This window comes from Haemorhous mexicanus, chromosome 7 (assembly GCF_027477595.1).
Source record: "Haemorhous mexicanus isolate bHaeMex1 chromosome 7, bHaeMex1.pri, whole genome shotgun sequence".
Taxonomy (NCBI): Eukaryota; Metazoa; Chordata; class Aves; order Passeriformes; family Fringillidae; genus Haemorhous; species Haemorhous mexicanus.
The window spans coordinates 16,445,027-16,467,822 of NC_082347.1; the positions used below are offsets into that span (position 1 = coordinate 16,445,027).

A 22,796-nucleotide genomic window follows, 5' to 3' on the forward strand; every position below is an offset into this window, starting at 1 on the left:
CGGTGACAGTCCTGCTTCCTAGCATGGGAAATGAATTATATAAACCTGTGTTTTAATAGTGATCCATTGTACGTTCTTGCAAAAAAAATTAGTGCTAGATCTTGTAAATGGGCTGTAAATCTTCCTAGCATGATAGTCCTGAAAATGGATGGCTCATTGTAATGCTTGTCAACATAAAGCTGCACAGCTCTTCTAGACTGGGGATAAAGGACACAGATATTTGAACTGCCCTCCTGAGGACTGTCAGGTAGTTTAGGTAGCCTGCCACTGTACTTCACCTTGGCTCTCAAGCAAATCTCCCAGATGTGTTACACTGCTGGGAGTTTTTGCAGAGCGTATCAAAGTCTGTGGGGCAAACTTTGCTCATTCCAATACTATTTCTTCTGTGAAAGTAGGCTACTACCCCAGTCCCCTTGGATTTAGCAGACCTTTATTAGAATGATTATTATTTTGTTGTCTGCTTTTCTTTAAGTATCTTAACAATTTCCATGTCTAAATCTCATTTAATTTATCAGTGCAGAGTCTAATTACATAAGTCAGTCATAGGCAAACTTTCTAGTGCCAGTTCAGCATCTGACTCAAGCCAAATTCATGTCAACAGAAACTTCCTGCATCAGTCTCTTAACTCCTTTGCTGATGCTGTGTTAAGCTTTCTGAGGGTATGTTGAGATAGTGTGGAATGATATATAGTCCAATATGGCTGCTAACTTCAATTATAAGTTCAGGTTGTAAATGGTTTTCTTCAAGCAAAGAGGAGGTGCAAATAAGGAATAAATTACTGACTTTGATAGAATCTTCTAATGATAGTTCTTTTTCCAGTTGGTAAAACAAAGATGCATTCATTTCCTTTCTGTCCTTTTTATGTAAGAGGTAACCTCACATCGTGTATTCCTGTGAAGTCAGGGAAAACATGCGAATGATAACAGGTTTGCCAAAGACACTCATTAACTCCGTAGTGATGAGGTTTTTTGTGATGCCTTGCTATTTTATGCACTCTTTCAATAGCTACTTGCTCTTTCTAAATTGAGGGGGAAAGGTCTTTAGCTCAACCTGGTATTATCCTAGAACTTCATAATTTGAATTCCACTGATCTCCTTTCTGCATCAATAACAGATACATTTCCTTTTACCCTCTCACTGAAGAATATTTCACTGGTTACTAATCTGTTTGCAAGGAATACACAGAAAAAAATATATGATAGGTTGTTGCCAGATGTCCCTGTGGATTTCATAGAACTGTATATATTTGGTGGGAGCATATTAATCTTTGTAAAATATGCATTGGTACAAGCACAACAAAAAAAAAGGTGCAGTGCAAAGATAACAGAGTGCTCATGCACTCAGAATTTTCTTCAAGCAATCAATGCAGATTACTGACATGGTATTTTATATTCAAAGCAAGAACTTTGCTAAATTGATGTGTTATTATTCCTCTGCCTTCCTAATCCTTTCTTCTGATTCAGGTTTAGCCAAATTTGACTTTTTATGTTGAACTATGCCTTTAAATAAAAAATGGCAGCATTTCAGCAGAAGCGGGCTGGGAATGCAGTCACCCAGAACTGCAGTTTGGTATCACTGAAATGAGAGGTAATCTTGGTCCTCATGGGAAAGGCTTCTTGCCAAAGTGGAAACAAAAAGTGTATTGTCTGGAGACTTTCTAGTTGCAGTTGTGTAAATTTGTTTCAGTTTGTAGGGGTGGTAGGGAATATGACCCAGATTGCAAACAGGCACCTGGTGCTGGCCCTAGGAGGGATGATGCAGGGAAAAAGTCATCACACCAGTGTGTGGATGGGCATCAGCCCTCTGGAAATGCCTGCAGCCCCATAATAACCCTTCTCCTCAACAGTCTGCATAACACAGTATAGCACTCTGCTCATTCGATTTTCTCTGCAGCTGTCTCAGAGCTGTTGGAAGAAGATGCAGAGGTGAAGGCCTGAGCAGGACCAAGGGTGCTGGGGGCAAGCAGGAGCCAGTGGCTGTGCTTTGGGGAGCGAGTGTGGCAGCCCCAGGTGTGGTGGGGAGGGTGTGAGGGACCCAGGGCAGAATGGGGTCAAGGGGTGGAGGTGCTGTCTGTGCAGAGGAAGGTGGAGGAAAGGGCTCACTTGCAAGTACAGAGAAAGCATCAAGGTCAGGGATAATATCTGGGGAAAGCTCCTTGGCCATGCTCAGCAAAAATGAAGGAGCTGTAAACTTGGTGGGAAGTAAGAAAGCCAGGAGGGGCAACTTCAGAGTCAGAGCCAGAGCAGTGCTGTGTGAAAGTCTCTTCAAAAAAGGACACAGATCCATCACCTGCTCCCCAAATATCACACATTAGCCCTGTGATTGGCTCCATGAGGATGCAACACCTGGGATGAGGCAGCACTGGGACTGGCTTTCCTGCCTGCTGCTGCACCTCAGTCTTTCTGAGAGTCAGAAAGCTTCCTGTAGAGCTGGGAAGCATTGCCTCTACTGTTTGAGTTACCTCTCCAGAGACACATACTTAATTCACCGTAAATGGAATATATAATTCATAAATACATGTATCTCCACTCAGGCTAGAAAATTAATAAAATTACTAGAACATTGCAGCTTCCAAGAGTTTACTAGAACTGCCAGAAAGGTACTCAGCCTGCAAAATCTCAGGGTTGTATTCAGGTAAATCAGAGTCAGAAAGGCGGTGACTGTCAGACTGGGGGCAGAGGGTGACTCTGTAAAACACTGTACTCCATCTGCATTCAGGAGCAAGATAAACAATGCTGGAAGTTCTTGCATGCCTAAAGAAGCGAAATAAAACAGCCACTGTTTCCTAAGCAGAGGTGACTCTGCTGGGCTTAGACTAATACTATTAAGGTCCAAATCAGAAAAGGTGGTTGCAGTCAGCAATATTACTGCATGGGCCCCTCTGTCATGCAGCTGAGGATGCTAAGCCCAAAGTTAGCTGATTTTGTGGAACTGAGGGAACTGCAGTGAATTTTAGGCAATAAAGGTACAATAGAGATATGGGACCAGGAATATAAACCTAAAAAAGCATCACTCATTTAAAATACATCAGATATGACCATGGTATGTTCAGTAATTAAATTGGACTATTGTGGATGCATATGTGGCTGAGGCATCTCAGAGAATAGTACTTTTTTTAGTGAGAATGATGCTGCTGGACAGACATTTATGCTGTTCTAGGTGTATGTTTTGGCTGACAATTAGTTCCTCTGCTGCCTTCCCTCAGTAAAGGAGTTCCCAAAGGGTTTGTCCCAGAGAATTTTGCTCTGGGGCCCTGAATGTCCAATCCTGGAGGAATTTTCCTGTTGCTATGGAGCCTTTGTAGAAGAGTAGAACTATGGCCATGGTGGCTGGCCCACTTCTCCCCTAAGGTGAGGCAAGTGTTTGCTTCCAGCTTATCTCACTGGTTGTTGAGGGGCTCATTCTCCGTTGGACCTGGAGGCTCTGCCCAGCCCTGCACATCTGCCTCAGCCAGGGTGAGGCCTCTGTGGGTGCCCGAGTGCAGAGGAAGCAGACAGGGAGACACTGGGGAGGTTGGGTTACACCCCTCCATCCTCTGCCAGGCTTTGCCCTGCTGGGCACTGCTGGCCACAGTGGAGCCTCGTGGTGGCTTCTGCTGCATGGACAGAAATGGGTGCAGTGAGGAAGGTGTGTGAGTTTATCTCCCCACAGGCCAGAAGTCTGCCCTCACGTCTGCTCTTCTGCACTGGCTGTAACAACCACAGTAAATATGCACAAAACAACTACCACTGGTAGGCTTCTAATGTGCCAAAAGCTGTGTGGGTTTGTTTTATTTCTTCAGCATGCCCAGAGCTCTGTTAATGACTTTGGTCCTACAGGTCTGGAGGAGCTGCCTTCATCAGCATTAAGTGCAAGATCCAATTTACAATGACGTCATGCATTAGCGTGCGCTCGGCTTGCATCAGTGGCAAGGATTTTCCACTTTACATGTGCCCTGCCAGAAGCTTCTTGGAGGTGCATTTACCTAATGAAATTGATTTAGTGTCTGGCCTGTGTTGCTTGCTAATAAAATCTTTCGTACAAAATCATGATAAGGTATTTTGTGGCTTTCATTTATGCTAATATATGCTGTTTGATTTGCTTTATGCCATATTTTTGTAAGTATATGGAGAAAAGAAATAAATTCTGTCCAATTGCCATATTAAAAATGAGCGACTTAGTGGAGCTTGCTGTGTTTGTCACTCAGGTTTAGCCATAGAGTTTGTGAGGAGAATCCTCTGATTAAAACATTTCTGGCTTTTCTGGGAAAAAAAATATAAACTATGATGTCCAATAATTAACTTAATCTTATTAAATACAAAGCAAATTTTTCTCTGAATTATAACCCCACCTAAGAAAGATAAGAAAGACTGCCATGGCTGAACACAGCTGAACTTTGCTGACAGTAGACTTTGACCTCATTTGCTTTGTATTTATTTACACCAAAAATATAAACGAGAGATCTCGTTCTTCTCAGAGAATGCAAAACAAATTCTTACACTTCAGATGAATGACACTTGCTGACTGCTTCTTTGTATGTTTTTTCCTACAACTGATATTTTTAGTTTGGTGCAGAGAAGAAACTGTTTACTTCCCTTCCTAAGTAAACAGCAAGGAGCACAATTTTTATGATTGGGAGTGCAGAACTGTAAGTAAAGTAAAAACTGTAAGTAAAGAGCCTAACTCCCACTAGTTTATTATGGAATGGAATTGTCTGTCATGAAAAAAAATGTTTTTACTCTGCACTGCAAATTGTGGTATTGATTTTAAAGTCTCAAATTAATATTACCTGCACTTACAGGGAAATTATCTAATGAGTGTTCATTTTACATTAGATAGCATAATGAGTGAATAACTGTTCAGTAGTTGGGAGGAGGTAATACTCTTAAGCCTTAAAAATACCATGAAAATCTAGAAAGCTGTTGTACTGCAAACAGTGCTTCAGGATAAACCAGAATTTTGTGTAGAAGCAAATTCATAGTCTGTTGAACACAGCAATCAGATTTTGCTTCCAGTTTTATTTCTTCCATCTGCCTGAATTAGGGAGAGAGCATGAATGTAAGCAGAAGCAGCATCTTATTGCAGCTCACTCATCAATGCTGCCTCATGCAGTCTTTGAAGTGCAGGTACTGGCATCTACTTTTACAGTTTTAAGGATCTCTTTTCATTGTCTTTGTTTCACTGATTCTCTCTGTTCTCTTCTGCTTGCTCCAGTCTGAGACTTCATCTCGAGTACTGCATCCAGTTCACAGAACCCCAACAAAAGAAGGACCTGGACCTGCTGGAACAAATCCAGAGGAGGGTCATGAAGATAATCAGAGGCTGGAGCATGTCTCCTCTGAAGACAAGCTGAGAAAATTGGTGTTGTTCAGCCTGGAGAACAGAAGGTTCTGGGGAGGCCTTGGAGCAGCCTTCCAGTACCTAAAAGGAGCTTAGAGGAAATCTGTAGAGACTTTTTGCACAAGGGCATGTAGTGAAAAGAGGGAATCACTTTAAATTGGCAGAGGACAGGTTCAGATTATATATTAGGAAGAAATTGTTTACTGTTTATGTAGCAGTGAAGCACTGGAACAGAATGGCCACAGAAAGTATGGATGCCCCATTCCTGCAAGTGTTCAAGACCGGGTTGGATGGGGTTTTTGAGCAACTGGTTGTGTCTGGAAGGTGTCCCTGCCCACTACAGCAAGTTTGGGACTAGGTGATCTTTAAGGTCCCAAAACCAAAACAAACCATTGTGTGATGCTATGATCTATACAGCCTGTGAACCAGGGGAATATATCTGCTCCCTGTGCACCAAAGCCCTCCTCCTCCTCCACTTCTTTCTCTTCCAGTTCCTTATGTCCAAAGCCCACTTGAGCTGGTTTTCACCCCTCCTGATGAACCTCTTATTGAGTTTCTGCAGGGTGAGGGCAGACTCACTTTCTTGACCATTCAGATCAATGAAACATAGTATCTGTGCCTTGATGGTTAACCCATCATTTGGTGCAATGATGCATATGAAAGATTATAAAATAATCCAGTCAACAGGGAGGGAAAACTCCAACATGCTGATAAAACATAACTGGGTTAATAGTTGACTAGTCCTTCTCCCTTCCTTTTCCTCCTTCCAGAGACACGCTTGTGAGTACACTCCAAGATGTGAAACCTGTTAATGTTACCTCTTTTATTTATCTGGTTTTATTAATCTCTCAGCCTACCTCCAGGTCTTTCTCTTTCTTGCTCAGAAGTGACTCTGTCATGTTAAGTAAATAGCAGCTTTCTTGACAAAGTGCAGAGCATTAGCTGCTGCTAAGGTATGCTTTATTGATTGCTGTTGATTTTTACAAATTAAGTTTACTTCTACTGCTCCTGAAATTTAGTGATAACGTAGATGTTTCATTAGTGAGGCAAAATTGAGGTTCATGAAAGCAAACCTTATAATACAGTTCTGCTTTCAACAAGTTTATTATCCAAGAGCTCCAATGGAGGGAAACTACTTTATCAGATGCATTGAAAAGAAAACAGATGCAAGAGGTTAATTATGTTGCATTGCCTTTTGAAGTAGAATTTAACTTCAGATGTTTCAGTCAATGTTGTAATATTGAGCTGAGGCAGAGTCTGGGCAGCAAGGCAAGCTGACCAATGAGTACACTAAAAAACCCAATAAACTTGGTCTTAGCTTGGAGATCATTAAGGGAACTGAGAAATCATTAAATCTAGAAATGGGACCTAATGGAAATCAATGAGAGAACAACTATGGACAGTTAATGAGCAGCACTGCATTATGTTCTCATCTCTTCAGAAATAAATAATAAGATACTTGAATTTCTCTTTGAACAACAGTAAACGTAGAATGTGAAAACAGCAGGGGGAAAAGTAATCCTTTGGGCCATCCTCTCAATAAATGATTTCTGCAAGCCTTAATTAATTATCAGAGTAACTTGGGAAACAAGCTCATGTGAAAAAAGCTTACGTGAAACTATGGCACCATAAAATATCTGTTTAATAATTAGCCCCGAACCACCTCTAGATTACCTTGAAAGTTCATTACCCAAAATTACTGAAAAATCAGCAGCATAATTTCATTGTGAAGAACACAGGTTGAATTCTGCATGAGAAGAGCTCCACTCCAGAAATCCTGGTGAGCAATCTTCGTTAGGAACAACACTGATGTAAGCACAGTCATTAACCTTCAGGCAGTTTGTACACAGGTGTGTTATTGCTGCACTTCTGAGTGGTAACTTTTCATTATGTATTCCAAAAGGAAAACAACAGGACCACAACAGGGAGGAATGTTGGAAAAGTGAGTTGTCTTTGGCTGACCATAAGAGAGAGCTGAGCTTTTCTTAGCATTCCTGAATTCCTGCCACTCAGCCCTGCAGCAGGTGGCACTCCCCAAAAGGGTCCCTTACCTGAGCTTAGCTGTGTCAGCAAGTCAGAGCACAGTGGTCAGTCCTGCAGGTGTGTGCTAGCGCTGGTAAAAAATGAAATATGTACATATTTACTGGGTTATTAACTGTTTATCAGTAACAGGCTTGTCACCAACAGTTCAATAATTGCTTTATCAAACTAGGAGTCTTTAAAAGAAAATAAAGCCTTTTAATTGCACGACTAAATATATATTTTAGTGTTCTTAGATAGAAGGCTTACATTCCATTAGCACAAATTACTGTTTTAAATCTTCCCAATACCTCTGTGAGGAAGTAAATTATTGCTAATTCCTGGTCAGATTACAGTTATCTTGCCTGTGATGTACGTCCCCCAAAAATACAATTGCTTTTTTCTTGCATGAGAGCCCCAGGCTGCCAGAGGAGGGTGTTTTGAAGGGGCTGCTGAAGGAAGAAATGCCGTTAGTGGTTCCGGGAAGCAATAAGCACCTTCATGAAAATAACTCAAGTCCCCATCCTTAATCCCTGCCTATCCTTTTTTATCTGATGGACTCAGCGAGGGCTGGAAGATCACAGTGTGGCTGAAAACAAAAGGGAGTTAACAAGATGTGACCGGCCGATGGATAAAACAATAGGCGAAGCCCTCCACGCTGCCTAGAGCCAGGTGTGCCCATGCCCAGGTGGCCATGTGGCTGGCGGTGACTCTGCTGTGCTGCTGGGCGCTGGCGGGGCTGCCCCGGGCCGGCGCCTCCTGCCCCTCGCAGTGCAGCTGCGCCTTCCACAGCCTCAGCGAGGGGACCAAGGCCAGGTACGCCGGGCGCTCTCGCGGCGGGGTCGGGGGTGGTTCTGCTCCTCTCGAAGGATGCTCGCAGGAGAAAATATTGTCTCTGCACTTTGTGGCCATTATTTTTCCAGTTGCTCCATGCTCTAGCTATATTTGCAGAGGATTAGCTTCTGAAAACACAGTAAGCTGATTTCAGAGAAAGCGTTTGGGCATCTCCTCTCTGAGAACAGAAATGACATAATTATTGCTGGTGTAATGGCAAAAAGGGAATAAAATTTAAACAATATATATATTTTTTACCTTTCTGCTGAAAATTCTGGTTCTAAAAGGTTTTATTCTGCTCTGCTGGTTTGTTGCTAAAGTGTGACTAGATTTGATTCATGTTGTGGTACAAACCCAACAATTTACCTTAATAATCCTTCAGCTGGTGATTTTAGGCATAGCAATAGACTTTAGACTTAAAAAAATAAATGAAGTTAATTCTCAGACTGGAAACTTTCCGTTAAAAAAGAAGGCAAGACCAGAAGGACACCCATCTTTGAATGCAAAGCCATTGAACATACATTTCTCTGGAGGACTATTATAAAAGAGTCCTTCTGAAGGGTAAGCACAAAGCATCTGACTTAAAGAAAATAGAGTCCATATTTTCATAAGGTGTGGTTCACAGGAGAGGAGGTCTTGTGACAGAGATACAGGATTTGCAAAATCCTTTGTAATAAACTTTTTCTAGATTGAAATATTTTTTCATTACCGAAATGAGATATTTTGGAACCCCATGAAATAGCTCTTTCTTATCTCTTTTATGGTGCTATAGATTTAATACTAGAAACTTTCACAGTAAGAAGAAGCATGGTATAGCAATTGCTAAAAGGAAGTGCAACAGCATGAGAGCCAATTATTTTTCCATAAATGTCACAGTTCCCAGGGGAATTTCCTCTCAGTGACTGGAAAAAGCTGTTGTACATTTTAGTAAGATACATAATGAAGCAAATATCCATTAGTCCCTTGAGGAGCATAATGCCACCCTTTTTTTCTGCATTATGATTCATATTTCTCACTAGAAGGAGATTATCCCATAGACTAAATGTTTAATACTCACTGACATAATTTAGGGACACTATGAGAAGCATTCTGCTTTATTGCCATTGTCTTTCTATTAGTAACATTTATGACATGACTACACAAAGTGTTTTAAGTGGATTTCTTGTTTTTTCTTATTTGGTAGATTTTTATCCTCCTCAAAATCTCAACTTTCAGCAGAGGGTAAGCAGGATTTAATGCCACAATAAAAGTGTTGGGTGACAGCAATGTACTGTGTTTTGATTATAAATTAACAATTTAACTGTAGGCTCAAATAGCATTTAAATCTGGGAAGTCTGCCTGAGCAGTTCAGCAATGTTATATATTTTTGTTGATAGTAGAGGAATAATTGCTTTCAGCCAAAACTAGCCTGGTTTTGACAGCTTTGTAATATTCTGTTTATAGAGGCAGTGTGATAGGAAAATGTTACTTGACTGATCACATTACATTTCTTGTGGTGTCTTGTTCAGTGAGTGGACTGGAACATATCCATCCAACTTCTCACCTTTTGCAGGTGGCTTGGTGTTTTGTTAAGCACTTGCCTTCCCCTACTTGCTGACAGGCAAATTAAAATTCAGTCTGAGAGACCTGTTTTGTCTCTGTTTATTTCTCATGGCTCTCTACAATCCCAAGTCACAATTTTTTGTACGAAGGCTGCAAAATGCAGCACAGGCTTTTCATGCTTTGACCTTTAGAGATTAGAAATGGGGAGGAATTATTAAAACACATAAATCTGCCTTGCTTTCAGTATAGCATTTTCCAAAGAGTTGATTTTCTGTGCTTTCACTCTCAGGACTAGATGTGCCTGCAGTGCAGTGACTGCTACCATCTTTACACACCCTCCATAGTAATGCAGAGCTTACTCCAGAGTACTTCCAAGGAATTGTTAGATGGCTTTCTTATCCTCATTTCTCAAACCAGAGTTCCTCTGTCATATATAATCTATATAACTTCTTGCCCTCCCACATATCAATAAGGCTTTCTGTAGAGCTTTTGTAGTTCAATTAATGGATCGTTTTGTTTTAACTTGCCCTAGAATCTTCTGTTGTGCATGAATGTTGTCACCGCTATCATAAGTACTCTAAAAACACTGATAGCAAAACCCAACAGGAACACTAAATGGGCCAGATTCAGACTCACACCTCTCCAGGAGAGGCACAACACTGTGATCTCTGCAGTCAGAAGGCACATATGAATTACTGCAGGTTGATGTATTTATGGTGACGATGCAGAGATCAGCAGCAAGAAAGAAATGACAAGAAGAAATCTCGTGAAAATACAAAGGCAGATAAAAATCTTGCATTAAAATAAGGTTTCAAATAGTTTCAAAATGAAAGAAAGTCACATCTTTGCTTGTCCTTGTCTTTCCCCACCAGGACAGTGCTGTGTAATGACCCAGAGATGACCCTCCCTCCTGTGAACATCCCTGTTGATACAAGCAAGCTTCGGATAGAAAAGACAGCCATACGCAGGGTGCCAGGAGAGGCTTTCCACCTGCTTCACAACCTGGAGTACCTCTGGATGCCCTATAACTCCCTGGCCAGCCTCAGCAGCATCACCTTCAAGGGCCTTCGTCGTCTGCAGGAGCTGAGGCTGGATGGGAACAACCTAATATCATTCCCCTGGGAGAGCCTGGCTGGCATGCCCCAGCTGAGGCTCCTGGATTTGCACAACAATGAACTCACTTCAATCCCTCCAGATGCTGCTCGTTATGTCAAGAATCTCACATACCTGGATCTGTCTAGCAATAAGCTGATGACTCTTCCTCAGGCTCTCATTGCCACCTGGGCCAACCTCCAGGCTGTTCCTTACTTCCCCAATGATAACTCCAAGATCATTCTAGGTAAGAGAAGTGCCTGCAGAGGACACAAATGTCAAGAGTTCCTCATCTCCTTGCAGCATTTTCACCCACTGTGGTTACCATAGCAAGTACCCTGCTATTATATGTATACAATTTAATACCTTAAATAATATGTGTACATTCATTTGCATATTAACGAACTCACCTCAGGCTTATCACACCATCCTATTATGCCATAAATTTGATTACTTGCTTGGAGCTTTGCAGCACAAAATTGGTGACTCTTGCTCAAGGCTTTTTTAGTTATTGTCACTGCCATTTTGGATAGAAATACAAGTAAGTTTACAGCTCTTCATCATTTGTGTGCTCTTTTCTAATAGCACTGTGTTTGGAATTGACCCATTTTAAGCAGAACTAAATAAAAGAATGGATAATTTATTATCCCTAAATTAAAGAGGAATAATGCCACGACTGAGCATAAAATCTGGGTCAGAGCTGCCAATTTGTCTCTTCCCAGAGCCTTGTTTATCTGTTCATACAGAATTAAACCCTAGTCTACCCAAACACACCAAGACAGTGCTGCCTTGAAGGACAACTATGAAGCTCCTTTCTGGTGGAAGCTCGAGGTTCCCCAGAGGTATGGCTTTGGGGCAATTATCCATTTCTGTGTCAGGGTGTCTCACAGCTGACTCTCAGTTGCAGAATGCCCAGGTGAGGTTTTGAGCACATTTCCTAGTTCAGGGGACTGTTACATGGTCTTTTAGCCCTTGTTCACTGTTTAAATCCACGGCAGGTTGATGATGGCTCAGAGTTGTTGCCATCTGCATGTACAGCCTCTGCAGCCAGGGACGTGGGTTTAGGCACCTGCTGATCATCTCAGCAGAGGCACTGCAAGTTTCCTCTCACTCTGGCAAATACCTGCTGCACTTTGTTCCCTTGATAAATTTAGGGAGGTGAAGTTTTTAAAACAGGATTGCAGTGGAAAGAGACACAAGACTTTAAAAACATACAAAATACCACCTACAAAGCTTTCAGTGTCCTTAGCAGATGTTGCTGAAGGTTTCGCTAGCATCAGGAGAGGAGCAGGTGTTTTCATGATCTTGTTTTGCCAGATGCAGTAACAAGTTCTTTAAGCCAAAATTGGCAGTTTGGGATTGCCCATTTCATTCATGGCAAGACTGCTGAGATCATACTTTTCCCTTTTTATTTTTAGAGTCAAGTTATGTGTAAAAATGTTATTCCATTCAATATAGATTAGGAGAGTGTTTTGTCAAGAACAGATCATGCCTTATGCACGTAGCCTGAGCAGTATCCAGCTATGCACAGGTTGATTGTGCCAGAATCCTAAAAAATTCATGTAGCCATATGAGTACAATGCTAAAATTAATGCAGTGATGTACAGACACTCCAGCTTCTAGGTCCTATCTTGTGGACATCCATAGGAACCATGTTGATAAAATGTATGTCCCTCACAGGAGCAGGCTGGGAAAACACAGCTGCATGTTTCTGTTTCACTCTGCTTATGACTGCTTCTCATGGAGGCATAAAAAATCATGAATAATAAAGAGAGTCAGCCCAATCCATTCCTTGTCTGCTGTGCATCACTGTGACTCCAGAGCCTCTGCTTGCAGACTCCTTCAAGAAGAAGTAATTCCTCTGCTAAGTTGCTGGCTAATAGTCTGTGCCAAGGGTGCAAGCTTTTCCACATGAGGCCTGCCCACGTGAGCCCATGGAACTCTGCTGTGCAGGGCTGCAAAGGCCTCACTGGGCTTTGTGGGGCTGCTGCTCCAGCTGGAGCTGGGGCACCTGCCAGGGAACCTGGGATCAATTGGTATGTAGTGCATGAACTAGAAACTGCTAGCAAAAATGCCACAAAACAACAAAGCCAAGCTGAATGTTCATTATTTACTTAGTTCCCCTTCACTTTAACATATTAATTTATAAGAACTGACCTCCTGCCAAAACCATCACCTCCAGATCCTCTTCTAAGCCCAGGGAAGAAGATATGGAATGCACTCAGAAGAATTTTTCCGCAGCATCCTTAAAACAGTTTGAGGGAGTATCAGTACTGTTTCCTTTCAGGCAGGTGCCAGCCCCCAGGCATGTCCTCGGGCTGTGCATGGAGGAGAGGAGTGCAGCCCCCTCAGAGGGAGCAGAGCTCACTCCTGGGGCAGGCAGGAGGCCTGGGAGCCATGCTCCTGGTTTAGGCTTCAAATGTGTGCCTGAGGTTAGATGGCATTAATATCCCTAGTGCCAATTCTGCTAGCTAAAATCATTAGAGACCACAACCTGTCCACAGCACAGCTGGATGTGAACATTTGGAAATGGGACGACACAGATTTAATCAGAATGCAGCAACTTCTGTTCATGGATATGCATTGCTCCAGTTCCAAATTTGCTTTTTCAGTACTATTTTCACAGGTCTATTTTTAATAATGCATAATTTTTTCAGAATTGGAATTCAGTATGTGGAAACTAGGAGAGCAGAATAAAGAAGAGAAACATTCCAAGAGTCTGAAACAGGACTGCATTTTTTCAATATATCTCTTTCTGTGTGTATAGCTTAAATAGTTATGGTCTATCTACATTTGTTATGTACCATAACAGGCATACTCTTCAATTTAATCCTTAAAACATTTCTTTCATATTATCCAGTATAAATTAGCATTTCAGGAAAAGCAACTGATTACCAAAATACTGAAAATATCTTAAGAGTAACAGGGCTGGAAGAGAACTATAACAGGCAAGTAGGATCAGCCACAGCTATTGCAGGTGTGAAAAGTGGCATGACAATCTGGCTAGTATTTTAAGAATGTCCAGTGAGAATTTTCTGGCCTGTCAGAGACTCCATAGTCTCTTCATACCAAAAGAATCCACAACCCTTCTCCCAGGAGTACTTGTTTTTTTCATCCTGGAACAAAATGTGTTTATAATAAATTCTTGTTTTGCTTCTTTATGTGCACGAATCAGAATGTTTTCATGATATGAATAATCATGCTTTGAACTTAAAGAATATGATTCCAGATCCAGATTTGGAGATACTTTAGCAAGTCACATTTATTCCATTCTGATCCATCAGTCTCAGCCAGCAGCAGTGGGGGACACACCCCTCCCCACCCCACATACTCCTGCACAGGCAGTTCTTGTAGAGCAGACTGGGACTCTATCACAGTGTTCTGCTGAAAAATAGAAACAAAAGTGGCAGAAACAACAGGTGCTGTTGGAGTGACTTAGCGCCCTAATTTCTTTTTGACAGGTTTGCAAGACAATCCTTGGGTGTGTGACTGCAGTCTGTACGAAATGGTGCATTTCCTAAATTTCCAGTCTCCTAACATAGCCTTCATTGAGCCCAGGCTGAAATGCTTCACTCCCAGGAGCCTTGCAGGAGTCTTCTTCAGCCAGGTGGAGCTGAGGAAGTGCCAGAGCCCCGTGGTGCACACGTCTGTAGCCAAGGTGAAGACCATCCTGGGCAGCACGGTGCTGCTGCGCTGCGGCACCACGGGCGTGCCCATCCCTGAGCTCAGCTGGAGGAGAGCTGATGGGGCTCAGCTGAATGGCACAGGTGGGTTTGGTTTATGCTTTTCTGCACACATGGAATGAGTGAGACAGACCTGTACTAGGTGCAATCCCCTCTTGCATTGTGATTTTCTATAGACTATAAAATTACTTATATATTGATCTTAATATTATCAGATAAATGTGTGTTATCATGTGTAGAAAGTTGGTTTTGCTTTGTTTCATAGCAATTGTGGTGGTGAGACAAGTCAAGGGATTTTCTGGAAATCTGTTGGAGCTAAAGAAATGAAATATTTCCAACAGTAGCAATTAGCTGTTTTCAGTTAGTTATTCAGTGACTGAAAAGGCTTCCCACTGAATTATTCTGTATTCTATTAATCTATTGTATTGCTAATCCATTAGCAAACATCTCTGGCAGAGAGATGTCTGATGTGAATTCAACTGGGATTCAGATCAGCTGTAGAAGAAAGAAAAGGTTGCAAACATACAGCAGTACTAATATATTAAAAGACAAAAAACCCCACTAAAGTACTGAAGGATACAATACTTCAGTGGGAATGTCCCCAAGGAATCATTCCCTCTGAAAAGACTGACAAGCTCTCCTGGGGATAAAGGTCTGTGGAAGAAACCCTGACCAGCTGGTCTGAGCACCTCTGCTGGGGGAAGCCTTCAGACAGATGCTGGCTTTGTGACTGATCGTGATTTCACTTCCACTCACAAGGAAGTCTGGAGCTGTAATTGCAACACTGGTGCTTTAATTTGTGGTGAATTTAGGGAAGAAACCTTTGCTCTGCTGAAGACAGTTGTCCTTAACTTTTTGTCCTAGAAGTTTTCAGTCAGGACCTGAACATTCCTGCCTCCAATCTGCACCGAATACTCCTGTATCCTAGTCCTGCCCTGAGTTTCATAGAGGATGTAAACCCAGCAGATAAATTGCTAAGTATTTGGTCTGATCTTCAAAGGGTTACAGAGCTCCTTGGTGCACAGAACAGGGAAGAGAGCAATTCTCTTTCACAGCAGTAGAACCATTTGTAATAAGTATCATTTCCTGGGACCTGCACAAGTCATTGCTCTGTTGTGCACGATGTGCAGGATGTAGCAGAGCTGCTCCTCATAATGGTAATGTGTACCCATCAGGCTGCAAACATCCCTCGTACACTTGAAAGAGAGCCACCACAAGAAATAGAATGGGATGATTTCCTGAAAGCCTGTGTTGAGTTTACTTTGAGCTACAATTGAGAATGATGTATTTTGTGCCTCATTAAATCAGGTGCTAGCACCTTTCAATAGAAAGCTGTCTGGAAAGATAGGTTACTTCTCAGCAATGGCAGCTTCTGTGCCAATGCTATAATGTAACTATTTGAAATGCTGGTGTTCTGAGCAGAAAGGAGTGAGAAACAGCCCACAGTCTGTATGCACAGGTAATTGCCATAGGTAGACCCACAGCTTTATGTTTTTTAAAATACTCAGTCAGTAAATAATTAAACTGAAAAAGTAATTTCTGTTACCTTGTACTTTGCTGCCACTGGAAGGGACCCTGGTTGCCAAGGCTGGATCCTGACCCCAAGAGGCCTTGGGAGAAATTTGCATTCTCTTACCTTTGCCTTTCACACATCTCCCTGGTTTACCTTTCAGCAGCAAAGGGCTGAAATAGCACATGCCCATCCTAAAGAGGCTGGTTAATTAATGAAGAGGGTGCTTTACCCTTCCACAAGATCCCAACACTTTTTTTTCTCTGCACCAATAGAAAAAGGAAAAGAAAGCTAGTTTTAGTTTTCTGCAAGTAAATCACATTAGCAAATTAACACTCAGTATGTACATATCATTTGGTGGTAACCAAATGTACACCTGTGTAAGGATAAACACCTGCAATAATTGAGCAGTAGAAGAGATATTATCTTTCAACTATTTTCCATATACTCCAGGCTAGTTCATGTGTGTTTATTACAATAAAATCTCCACTGTTTGTATTTTCTTTGCCTCCACAGTCTACATCTAATGCTCAAATATATCATGTTGCTGCCTGATCCTTCCACTCTTTTAAGTATTGTACCTACATAAGAATTTTCAAGCTTTTATTTATAATGGAAGAACTTTTTCTGCTATGTTTTCAAGCTGTACATCAGTTTGGAGGAAATAGCATCAACTTTTTCACATATATTCATTTTAAAGCAGTTCAAATACTGACATAATGTAATTATAGTCCTTTTCTTAGGTTTACTTTGATTTTGTAATGTTCTCGGTGGCAAGCAGAAATGATGATTCTTTATCATATACTTTGTCAAGCAGATATTTGGTGATGGAGTCTTAATATTTTACAAACATGGAATTAATTCCATTTATTATTGCCTGTTTATTTAACATTTTTCCTGCCTTGCAGTTCACCAAGAGATTTCCAGTGATGGGATGAGCTGGTCTATCCTGGGCCTGCCTGTAGTCTCTTACCTTGACTCTGGGGAGTACATCTGTAAAGCAAAGAATTTCCTGGGGGCAACAGAGGCGTTCATCTCGCTCATCATCACAGACTCAGAAAGCACGGATGACCCTAACTCTAGTGCCAAAGGCACATGGAATGGCAAGGCCAGTGGGATGGAGGCAGCTGCCTACAATGACAAACTGGTGGCCAGGTACGTTATCACCACCTCCACCGTCCCCACGCTGGGGGCTGGGGTGGGCACCGGAGACAGCGTCCTCCTCCCGGACGTGGCACAAGACAGCAACCCCCAGAACCTGCTGGTGAGCCCCACCACGGGCCAGCAGGAGCCAGAGAGGATGGTGAGGTCTGTCAGGGTCATAGGGGACACCGACCAGAGCATCACCCTGGCCTGGAAGGCGCCTATGGCAAAGAACACCACAGTGTTCAGTGTCCTTTATGCTGTCTTTGGGGAGAGGGACATGCGGCGGATCAATGTGGAGCCAGGGAAGACCAAGGTCACTCTTTATGGCCTGCTGCCAAAGACCAAATACATCGTGTGCGTCTGTGTGAAAGGGCTGATCCCCAGGAAGGAGCAGTGCATCATATTTTCCACAGATGAAGTTGTCAGTGCAGGAGGGACGCAGAAGCTCATCAACGTGGTTGTCATCAGCGTGGCCTGTGTCATTGCTGTTCCTCTGACCCTGGTGGTCTGCTGTGGAGCGCTGAAACGGCGCTGCAAAAAATGCTTTGTGCGCAAGCCCAAGGATGTGCAGGAATCGTATGTCACCTTCGAAAGCCTGTCCCCTGGGGCCAAGGCCAAAGGTGTGGAAGGAGAATACCTGACCAGGCACACCCCTGACGAGTCCAACAGGCTGCTGTCCGCCCGCTCCAGCGTGGACTCGGAAGCCATACCAAAGATAGAGGGACAGCCTAATGAATACTTCTGCTGACAGTACCTAGGCTGACTGTCAGCTCGCCCAGGGGGAAGTGGGTGGCTGTATCTGTGACTGTGCTCCAGCACTGTCTGCCACCCTGTTCATGCTTCTGTCTCTGACGTGTTCTGGAAGAGGATACAAGAGGGTAGATGGTGCCCAAGCTTAACAGACACGTTACCCACACCACTTGGTGGGTTGGCTGCTTCGTAACCAGTCAAAAGCTTCTCTGATAATGGCCTCGTTCTCCTGGACCACTTCGTTTTAGGGTTTTTGGTTTTTTTTCCTGTCAAATGAAGTGTGCACACTAAGTGTAAGGACATTAAGGAACATTTCTGAGTGTGCTCTGCTTGGTATTGTTTAGAACCTGCTCTGCAATATGCTATGTATTTTATTCTCAGCTCTTTTGATGTTCTTTTGGTTGACAAGTCAGGGGAGTATTTAGTAATTCTAATAAAAACGCTTATGGAGGTGAAGGTTGAGAGTCTCCCTTTTACATCCCCCATGTTTGCATGACACATGCAGCTTGATGCTTAACAGATCACTAAATAGGGATGTACAGTAACCCTTTCTAATATGTCAAACATAATTACAACTCTGTGTTGTGAATTCAGAGAAATGTGCAAAGGAGATAGAAATGAAGAGACAAAACCCAATCCACTCCAAAGAATGCATAAGAGAGAGCATCTGCTGATTGCATTTTGGCCTTCAACTCTGTTCTAAAGATATGGAACAACAGCAAAGGTCTTTCAGTATCAGTCCTAGCTGGCATTTTGTATCTGTATTGTTATTAGTAGAATATGTTTTATACCAGCTGTGCTAGATTACAATCATACAATAGCCTACTTTGCACATTGTGTGTGATGGTGTAATGCTTTGCAATCATACTGGAAAACCTACATTAGACAGTTTTGCAGAAATCTCCCAAACCAGCTCTGTCACTGCTGCTTGTGCTCCTGGCAAAACTGATGGTGCAGGCCCACATGATCAGCCAGGTACTTGTGACATGGTCATGGAAAGAAGTTGCTCTGTGCAGAGCAGGAGAAAGTGAAGCGGTGTCAAACCACTTGCCATGCATACATCAGCCATTCCTGACTATGGTCTCAGTGGTAGCAGAGGCTCAATGCAATCTTTTTGGGTTTCAAACCTTTTACAATTTCAAGGACCCTGAAAAAAGCTGTCTAACATTAATCTAAATGAACTTTCATAGTCAGGGTGAACTGATCAGTCATTTAAGTTCTGCAGCTTCACTGGAATTTGAATCTGAGTGCTTATCACAAACTAATTCCCAGATGTTTAATTTTCAACTCAAGTCCCTCATGTAGTAATACTGTATGTAACATTTTTCTCTTTGAAATAAATATTATCCATGAAGAAAATTATATATGTTCTGCCAAATGTTGAATGGGAAAGATCCAGCCAAGTTGAAATGCTAATGGATAAAGCTTGCTGAATTGTTCTGAAATGTGTTTGTAAATTTATTGGAAGGACTTCCACTCACATTCTGGATGTGTATGTACAGTGTGGTTTTAGAAAATTCACTGGTTGGAATGGAGCCCTGTATGGATTTTGCAAGTCCTCCTTGTAGAGAAGGGTTTCACTTATGTTAGATTACTTGGCCTGATGGAAAAAGCAAGCCATTTGATCTCAACATAAATACCAGCAACAGGGACACATCACAAGAGTTTCTGATAGGACTCCCTGTATTACCTGCATTAATGATAAGGAACTTCTCTTGTATTGGAAGAATTTGTCAATCCCTGTATAAAATAATTCATGCTACTTCTATCACTGGACTGTGCAGATTTTTAGGTTCACAAGTAAAGTTTCCTAAAATTATATATTTTAATGCAATAGATATATTCCCTATTTATAAAGTTTAATAAAAAGTTTTTAAGTTTTGCTCCAGACTGATTATATTAGAGTCAGGAAAAAAATGTAGCAGTTTTTGTGCTCAGTTGCAAAGATGGCTGTATGTAAGCCTGGGTCCTGCCCCCATATGCAGCAGGAGCACTGGGCTGTTCAGAACTCTCCCTACCATGGCCCTGGATGGGTAAGCTCCTGAAGAACCAAGGCTGTCCTGAAGGTTTACTGTGTTGAACAGAGTGCACCTACTGCCCAAGGACTTTGCTGTAAGACAGGAGCTGACTGGGAACCAGAAGAATTCACTTTTCAGCTGACTGAAGACATGAGATGGGCCATTTGCTGCACCAGCCCCGGTGAGGAGCAGCCCTCACCTGCTGCAAGCCTCGGTCTGTGGGCTGGCTGTGCAGGAGGCACCAGCTGGGCCAGCGCTGCCCTCTCTGCTTGTGGTCCATTGAGGGATGATCCTGGGACATTCACTATGGATGTGCTCAATTTTACAGACTCTACTGGATATTTTTTGTACTTTGAATAAATAGTGATCTCCAATAGAATAAACGTGACTTCTCTCATTCCTGTGCACTCTGTCTCATAGCTGAGGCATTGCAGTTTATCATCTCAGCTGCTGCTGTTCAAGACAAGCCTTTCTCTCCTGCACTGGTGGTTCTGACAAAAAGGCAATAGGTACAAACTTACACAAACTCTGTCTTGCCTGGCATTGGTCAGAGGAGAAACCCTGTACTTGCTAAATTATGAGGGAAATTTCAAGCCATTAAGGAAGCTGATGTGACTTCAATGCTCTGGGTCAGCTCTTCAGAGGTATCAGACATGTAAAGATGTACCTCACTGGATTTTCTGTTTGTCATGGAAGGGCTGTTAGGCACCTAGTTTCATCCTTACCTCCAGGTAAGGAGGAAACCATTTCCTTCTTGATTAAAATCAATTTTGAAGATGTGCTCTAAGAACCAAAGCAAACATCTGCTATCGCACTCCCTCTTAACAAGCTTGGACAGGATATCACCATGCCCACTAAACCGTATTACATCAACTCATTTTTTAAACACTTTGATACAAGCACTGTCTGAAACACCCAACTGTAGTCTTCAATGCTTATGTCCTGCCCAGCAGTGATTTCTAACACCATGGCAGAGGGACTAACTGGAAAGCACCAGCCCAGACTTGATTTCTTACAAGAAGAAATGTCATTTCAAGATGGAGTTTGACTCCCTGGCCATAGCTGGCAGCACACAGTGGGTGATTTCTTGGCATTTGCTTTGGCAATCAGCTCAGTCTCCTAAATTCCACTTCCCACAGACACTGTCTCTGTGGAGATTTATTTTGACAGCTTGAGTTTTAGACAGCTTGTTCTGCATTTTGGCTTCAGCCAGGATGCCACATGATGTTAAAGAGCAGCTGAACTGAGTGGACATCTGCTGTCACAATAGTGACCATTACATTTACAAGCAGGCATAAACTGGGCTGAATTAAAAAGGCAGCAAAATCCCAGTCCAGAAGGGAACACAAGCATAATGACTGTAGCTAACACTGGGGGATTTATTTCCCTTACTTCCCCCTCCCCCTGTTCTCTTCCCCTTTCTCTCTACCCTAATTCATCCAACTTTGGTAAGTCATTCACCACTGGACTCTCAGGTTAATACTGAATCTTCTGAGTACACTTGGGATTGGGATATATTTAGATAAATGGCCTCTCAAGGAGCAAATAAATATCAGCCTGAACACAGCCAGCAGTGGCCCGTGGTACTAACACCAATCTTTGAAAGGCCATTTTCCAGCCCTGTAGAAGACAGGTTGGACTGGCAGGAATTCTCATGGGGGAAAAGGAAAACAACTGCAATTCTTCTTTATTGTTTTTTCTGTTAAGCAATTCATTTATTTAAAATAAGGTGTTTCTAACAGAGAACCCTGGATATCGTTTTGCTTCCTGCATCCCTGGACACTGGCCATTGTGCACATTTGGTGCCTGAAGAGGTACCTGGAGGGAAATTCCAGTAGTTTATAAACCTGTAAATAACACTTCACTTTTCATGGAAGATTTTTTGAAGATGTGACTTAGCTGCCACAAACTGTAAGACCCTCCCCACGGGCCATGGAGGAGGGGTGGGAAGGTGGCAAGGAAGGGCTCTTCCTTTCAAGCAAAGGAGGTTTTGGGCCTTAAAAGTGGTGAATCCCTGCAGCTGTCCCTCCTGGTGCCACTGGCACAGCCAAAGCGTCCCACCCCAGAGCCTCCCTGGTGCCACGGGTGCTGCGTCTATCCCACCTGCCTGCAATCCCAGGCACGGATGGCTGTCTCCATCCCTCATGGCTCCCGCCTGTCCAGCCTGACTGAGCATGCCACAGGGAGGTGTCCCATCCCCTCTAGAGCTGAACACGTCCAGGCACTGATTTTTTCCTGCCTCTGCTGAAAGCTTTTTGTTCCCAGGCCCTGCAGCTCACACATGGGCAAACTCCAGGGTTTGCTCCTGTCACCCAGGAGTTTTCTAACTAACTACATCATAAATAGTTTGTTACTGTTACTGCCTGTTGTAAAGGGTAAAATAGTGTCATTTTATTATAGTAAAATTATATTATTATGACATCATTATATTATGTTATATGTTATGTTATATGTTATATTCTATTATATATTCTATTCTATTCTATTCTATTATTCAATATAGTATAATATAACAGAAGAGGGAGATGTTGGAATGCAAGTCCCTCCAGGCACAGGCCCAGAGGGAAATCCGGGCACAGGGACTGAACAGAAACCCCTGGAGAAACTGAGATATATGAAGCCACAAAGTGACATAAAAATATAGATTTAGAATATAGATTTTAGCTTTTAGCAGAAACTTAGTATAAGTGCCTTGAGTATATAAAAAGCTAATAGAATAGAATAGAATAGAATAGATTTACTATATTTAATATTTTATGTATTATTTTATTTCCTAGTTTGTATTGTTTTATTATTGTGAAATTATATTTATTGTTATTATGAAGTGTAAATATATAAAACTATTATTATAATAGAAATTATAATTGTTTTATTAGAGAATATT

At 42.2% G+C, this 22,796-nt stretch overlaps 1 protein-coding gene across 1 annotated transcript; it reads left to right on the forward strand.

Moving 5' to 3' along the window:
- The first annotated feature begins 7,938 nt into the window (after positions 1-7,938).
- On the forward strand, positions 7,939-18,931 carry LRIT1 (leucine rich repeat, Ig-like and transmembrane domains 1). The gene is made up of 4 exons (XM_059851230.1): positions 7,939-8,153; positions 10,586-11,052; positions 14,267-14,572; positions 16,907-18,931. Exons 1-4 carry the CDS (start codon positions 8,032-8,034, stop codon positions 17,890-17,892), a joined length of 1,881 nt encoding a protein of 626 aa, XP_059707213.1. The 5' UTR covers positions 7,939-8,031; the 3' UTR covers positions 17,893-18,931.
- Positions 18,932-22,796: the final 3,865 nt, after the last annotated feature.